We start from the raw sequence: 6625 nt of genomic DNA on the forward strand, positions 1-6625 counted from the left end.
TAATGATAGGGGATAGGGGTTTGAATCTCTTCAACCTTAAGAATCAATTTGCCTTGATCATTCTCCTTAATGGCACTGGCATCCTTGTGCGTTGGCATAGGATTGGTGTTCATGTTTGGGCGTCTCGGAGTGAAAGAGACGATCTTGGCTTCGATCAAGTCTTGTACCCGATTTTGAAATGCGAAACAATTCTCCAAGGTATGACCAGGTGCTCTCATGTGAAACTCACGGTGGGCATTAGCGTCGTATCCGGGTGGATATGGAAAAACAACTGGTTTTAACTCTCTTAACGTTAGAAGGCCTTCCTTTTGCAGATACGAGAATATCTGGCTATAAGGTACTGGTAGGGGATCAAGTTGCCTTCTTGGAGGTCTTGGCTTGAATTGTCTTGGTGGCGCGGTATTTTGTTGATGATGATGTTGCTGATGTTGTGGTTGATACATTTGTTGTTGCTGTATTGGCTGTTGGTAAGGTATGGGTACCACGGCGGTGACTTGACCATATGAAGCCTGTTGCTTCCCTTTATAGTTCCTGGATATGGCGTTCATTTCACCTTCCCTTTTCTTCGGGAAGCCTCCAGAATACTTCTTCGGTGCGCTAGGGGCTGCCGCAACTCCTGGAATCTTTCCATCCCTTAACCCCTTCTCTATGCAATCTCCAATTGTGACTAGATGTGTGAAGTCAGATGCTGCACTACTCACTAATCGATCAAAGAATAGGTCCTTCAAGGTGTCTACAAATATTCTGGTCATTTCCTTTTTAGACAATGGTGGCTCTACCTGAGCAACCAACTCTCTCCATCTCTAGGCGTATTCTTTAAATGACTCACTTTATTTCATATCCATCCCTTGCAACTGCATTCGGTCGGGTTCCATATCCAAATTATATTTGTACTGACGGAGAAATGCATCAGCCAAATCCTCCCAGCTTTGAATCCGCCCCTGCTCTAAACTCATGTACCATCTCAGAGATGCTCCACTCAGACTATCTTGGAAACAGTGCACCAGTAGTTTGTCGTTTTCGGTATGAGCAGCCATTTTCCTGAAGTACATTACCAGGTGACTTCTTGGACAAGTCTGTCCTTTGTATTTCTCGAAATCAGGAGTTTTAAATTTAGCCGGGATGACTAAATTTGATACCAAACGCATGTTCATGGCAGAGGCACCAAAGATATTATTCCCTTATATGGCTTTGATCTTCTTTTCCAAGGTACGGAGCCTATCTGCAGCAGGATCTGAAAGTATCTTAGGCTTAGGTTGATCAGGCATATAGAAAGCATCATACTGGTCATCTCCAATTTCGGATCCATGATGAGTAGACGTATCAGAAGGTTCTGCATAATCCCCATCTCCTTTGCCTCCTACAGGTATCTGAACCAATCTCTTCTTGGTGGGGACGTAACCCTCGTCTTGGGGGTTCAGACCTGGTGTGCCATCATTCCTTTTTGCCCTAGCTTCTTCCTCCTCAATCCTCTCTCTTTGAGAAATTGCGAGCATTGTCTCCAACAACTGATCCATCTTCTCTTGGATCGTATTGATGTCTGTCCTCATGGTAATCTGGTTAGCCTTAACTTGCTCTAATGTCATCTTGTATTTGCTTCGTGTCTCGTATCGGTGTTGATTAGTCAGTGTGGCTGGATAAAGGGTGAAAAGGTTGGGTAAGTTTTTTTGAATTTTTATGAAGCGTGATGCATAATGAAAATGCGAATGTCATGCATATTTTATTTTCAGGGAATCATTCGAGTTTCATTAGTTGTTAGTAGTTCGAAGAAACAAGAAATACTTAGAATAGCAATAATGGAGTAATTTTTAAACGTCATTCATTCAAGTACGTAACATAGGGGTCCAAAAAGGGCCATAGTTCAAAAACACATTTGTCAAAGGAAGAAAATATAAGACATAAGAAAATTAAACTGCTGGCTTTCTGGCTTGAAGCTCTTCTACTTCCTTCTTGAATCTCTTCAATAACCCTTTACAGAGCAGAATGAAACTGATTATGGCTGGAGGAGTGCTATCTTCCCTCAATTCTTCGATTGCGTCTCTTAACTTCCATGGTAATTCTTTAGTCGCCCAATTACAAAACCCCACTAGCCCATCGAGTTTTGCACGAAACTTATCCCTATCTCCTTGTAGGAAATCTATGGTCTTCTTAAAGGATTCATAATCTTCAATCACATAGTCTCGCTCTTTCAACCATATGGAGTTGTCTTGGCGTAATGACTCTAGTTGGTTCTTCTAATAGCTGACATACTCCCTTGTATCTCTTACTTCTCGACACTTCTCCTCCCATATCATGGGTGAAACCCTATAAGCTTCAGTGGCTATATTCTTGAGTCGGCGCTCCTGGTCTACTTCAGCCTTTGCATGACGAATAAAATTGGTGAGTTCTTTTATATGAGCCCCAAGTGTATCCCTTATCGTCTTGTTTTCCTTCGTGGCTAGATGCCACCAACGCTCATTGTCTTGACATTCTTTCTGAGCTTGTCGTAGTTGACCCTTAAGAGTATCTAAACAATGGTCAACTTGTTCTAATCCCACTTTGATCTTTTTACTCTTATGCTCTTCCTTGGTTAAGTTCTTCACATGTGCCTGAAGTTGTGCCTCTTTTCTCTCAAGCTCCCATTTCATGGTGTTTTTCTCATTGATGGTTTGTTGGAGTTTTATCTGCAACTCTTCATTCTCTTTTTCTAACTTGGCCATGGCGGTCTTGAGTTCCTCCACTTCTTCAATAGGGACATGGGTGAGCTTAGGTTCAGGAAGAGGTACAGGTGCTCGAATGACGAATGGCATTTTAATCATCTCCACCCTTTCCTTTACCCACTGAAAATATGGTTCTTTTGTAATCCCATTTGCTCTCCCTAAATCAGCTTTCCCTTTTCGATCGACATTCTTCCAAGCTTCTTTGATTCGTTGGAATAAGCTAGGATTCTCAACCCCAAAGTCAAGTAACAATAAAGCTTCCAAAGACTTTGCTTATGGAGGGCCTTCCATTGGGTAGCCAAGTTGTCTGAGTGATAGAACTGGATTAGCATTCACACATCCTTGAGTTCCAATAAGCGGTAGATTTGGGAAATCTCCACAAATGAATATGATGTCCACGTTGATGTATTCTTTGGAGTACCAAGAGAGATCCTCAAATCGGAGTGATCCCAATCTCTGAGGCCAACTAACATCTGTATGTTCAACCCAAGCACCTGTCTTCGGAAGATGTTCTAGAAACCACTGATATAATAAAGGAGCACAACAAGCAATCAATCCCTTCTTCTTAGTATACCTATGACTTATGTAATAGTAGACATCGGCTAACAAAGTGGGTACTGGGTTCTTAGTAAGGAAAACACAAATGGCATCCATGTCTACGAAACCATCCATATTTGGGAACAGGACGACGCCATAGATGGCCAATGCAATAGCAGAGTAACAAGTATCCCAACTTTCTGCTTTCAATAAGGTATGAGCTCTTTCCAAGAGAAAACTTAGTGAAAATCCTTTGGTATTCCCTTTGGTCTCTAAGTTAGCCTTTGCTTCCTTTTCATCCATGTGAAGCGTACTACCAATGACCTCAAGGGGAAAAAAATCATATATCCCTTCAAATAGTGGCTTGTTCTTCATAGGAATCCTAACAAGACGCTCGAATTCTTCCAACGTTGGTGCTAGCTGGAAGTCTTGGAATGTGAAGCATCTTAAAGTTAGGTCATAAAATTGGGCCAAAGTGATTAAAGTTGTATAGTCTACTCGTTGATTGAGGATGCTGAGCAGATTGCCATAATTCTTCCCAAAGTTGATTTTGTATACCAGGTGCATCTGAGAGACCAAGTCACGTAAGCTCTTTAGATTGGGATCCTTGAACTTGAAAGAGTATATGTTTCTTTTGCTTGATTCCATGTTTCTGGAATTCCTGCAACTCATGATACTCAGATTCCTTGGAAATAAAATAATATGAATGTTATGCTATGAATGATATTATGCGTTCCACATGTAGGTTAATATACAGGTCGTGAGAGTGGGTATTCCTGGTTACTAAACAAAACCCTTTTGGGAGTATGCTAAAGTTAAAAGGTTCCCAAAGTCATCAATCAATATTTAGGAAAGTTATTGTCATGATGAAAACTCATTTGCAAATAACATCCCCAAACAGAGTCTCGTTTGGGTGAGGCCTTCGTATGGTCCCAAAGAGGAAGACTCCTAGTGGGTCCATACTACACAACTCTCGAATCCAAGGTTCTAATAAGGTTCTCAGAGTCATAGATCGAGGTTGGGAATACCACTGTAAGGTAGTAATACGCCCAAGGGATCTCATCTGATTGGAGCTTTTGTATTAACCCAATAAGTCTGGGACTTTTCAGGTAGACACTACATAACCACCAGATATAATGGGTTAAAAGATCCCTAGAGTCATTGATCCAACTTGAGAATACTATCGTCGTGACGAAAACTCGTCGGGAAATAATATTTCAAGAGAATCTTCTCTAGGCGGGGTCTTCGTATCTTCCCAACAAGGAAGACTCCTTGTGGGCGCCCACTATGCAACCACCAACTTAATCTTATGGTTTTTCTCAGACTCGGGTGGAGAGACTATCTCACAAAGTATCACCAACCAGAGAACCCCAATAATACATAGTCAATAAAACATCATACAATAATTATGACAACATAATAATAACAGAATAAATAACAAACAGATAAACAAAATTAACAAACAATACATCAATTGAACTAAATTAGGCTTCACTCTCTTTTGCTTGGAGGTAATCCCCAGCAAAGTTGCCATCTGTCGCATCTCGAAAAATACGATCCCTCGCAATGGTCGCGAAAAAAAAATTATGTTCGAACAGAGTCGCCACCGAACTTTATTTATTCCAATGAAGGAATAGGAAAATACTGATAAAACCTTTTGGAAATGGAATAATGATCGTCGCAACCATATTCGGGTTCGGGAGTGGATTACATAAGGGGAAGGTATTAGCATCCCTTACGTCCGTTGTATTCAACGGGAACCTTTTAGTTCTAGTTTGCGTTTCGAGTGTTAATTTATGTTTGTTTGTTATCTTCGGGTTATAAAATATTTGAAAAGGATGAGAACCTCAGAAAGGGAAAGGGGATGTTTTTTTTATTAGTGTGCTCGCGAAGATACAACAATCTCCTGCCTACGTATCCTTAAATAAGGAAATCAGAGCATTCGTAGTTCGGGGAACTACGGTTGGTTGGTGTTTTTTAATGAACAACTGTTTAGATCGCATCCTAAAGGCTAAACATTGGCTTGTCTACTCTCGGCGAAGGCTTAAGCATTGGTTTGTTATGCGCATTAGAAAGGATTAAATGGTGTTCTTTTTTAAAAGAGTTTTGGTTACACGGAGGTGACAAGTTGAGTTGATATGTTAGATGTTTTGATTGGTTGAGATGTTTTTGGGTTGGATGATGATTACTCGGATAGTCGAGTAAGACAACTCGTATCCTAACAGTCGGGAAAGGGAATAGAAGACTCTAGACCATTTTCTTTTTCATCCTTAATTATAGAAGGGATTTGATAGTAGTTAAGGTGTTTTTAGTGGATGACGAATACTCGGATAATCGAGTAAGACAACTCGTATCCTAATAATCGGGAAAAAGAATAGAAGACTCTAGACCGCTTTCTGTTTCAAAATAAGGTTGTATATGGTTGACGTATTTTTATAATGAACGACAAGTACTTGAATGACTGAGTAAAACAACTCATATCCAAGCATTTAAGGAGAGGAATCGAAGGCTCAAGACCATCTCTCTTTTCGTATAATTTGTTATGAAAGTGATTTGATAAAGTCGTATGTTTGCGGAGAAATGACAATTGTTCGACTGACCGAGTAAGAAAACTCGTATTCGACCAATTGAGGAGTGAAGTTGAAAACTCAAAGTCAACTCCTTTTTCATTTAGCTTACTGTGAAAATATTTGATTTAATTGGGGTTTGGAGGTTTGTAGAGGAACGATAACTATTTGACTAAACAAGTAAGAGAACTTGTACTCAAATAGTCGAGGAGAAAAAATTGAAGACTCAAAGTCATCTCCCTTTTTATTCCTTAATGTAAAAGAATTTGATTTATTTGCGCTTAGGTGGATTAGAAATGACGGTTGTTCAATTAATCGAGTAAAAGAGTTCGTGTTTAAATAATCGAGAAGAGGAATTGAAAACTCAAAACCATTTCCTCTTTTATTCCTAAGTGAAATAACATTTAATTGTGACCTGGTATTTTAATTCTTAACAAAGAATACTCGATGTTGGATCGAGGTTTTAAATTTGTATTTTTGTGAATGAATCGAATTTATTTAGTGAATAGTTCATCTAATCGATTAATTAAAACCGAATAGGTCTCATTGTAAGAAGGCCCGAGAGTAAGCCATGTGAGGTTGATGGCGATACTTTTACAAGTAATCGACTTACAAAGGTGTTTTGAAAATGGGCTCGACTTTGAATCGAGAAGTATGTGATTTATTTTTGAAATTGGCTCGAATAATTTCAAATCGGTAAAAACGACATAATTTTGTCACAATTATAACATGTCATCCATATGCACTCGAGACTTGGTATAAATAAATAAATACAAAATAATCATGCACATACACTCCATCAAAAATAAACAATTATCTAAA

General features: G+C 39.4%; 1 protein-coding gene across 1 annotated transcript; it reads right to left on the bottom strand.

Annotated features, from left to right (window-relative positions):
• Positions 1-2972: 2972 nt before the first annotated feature.
• On the bottom strand, positions 2973-3884 carry LOC127137688 (uncharacterized). Its single transcript, XM_051064123.1, has one exon. The coding sequence runs from the start codon at positions 3882-3884 to the stop codon at positions 2973-2975; it is 912 nt and encodes a 303-aa protein (XP_050920080.1).
• Positions 3885-6625: the final 2741 nt, after the last annotated feature.

Source organism: Lathyrus oleraceus, chromosome 4, assembly GCF_024323335.1.
Source record: "Lathyrus oleraceus cultivar Zhongwan6 chromosome 4, CAAS_Psat_ZW6_1.0, whole genome shotgun sequence".
Lineage (NCBI taxonomy): Eukaryota > Viridiplantae > Streptophyta > Magnoliopsida > Fabales > Fabaceae > Lathyrus > Lathyrus oleraceus.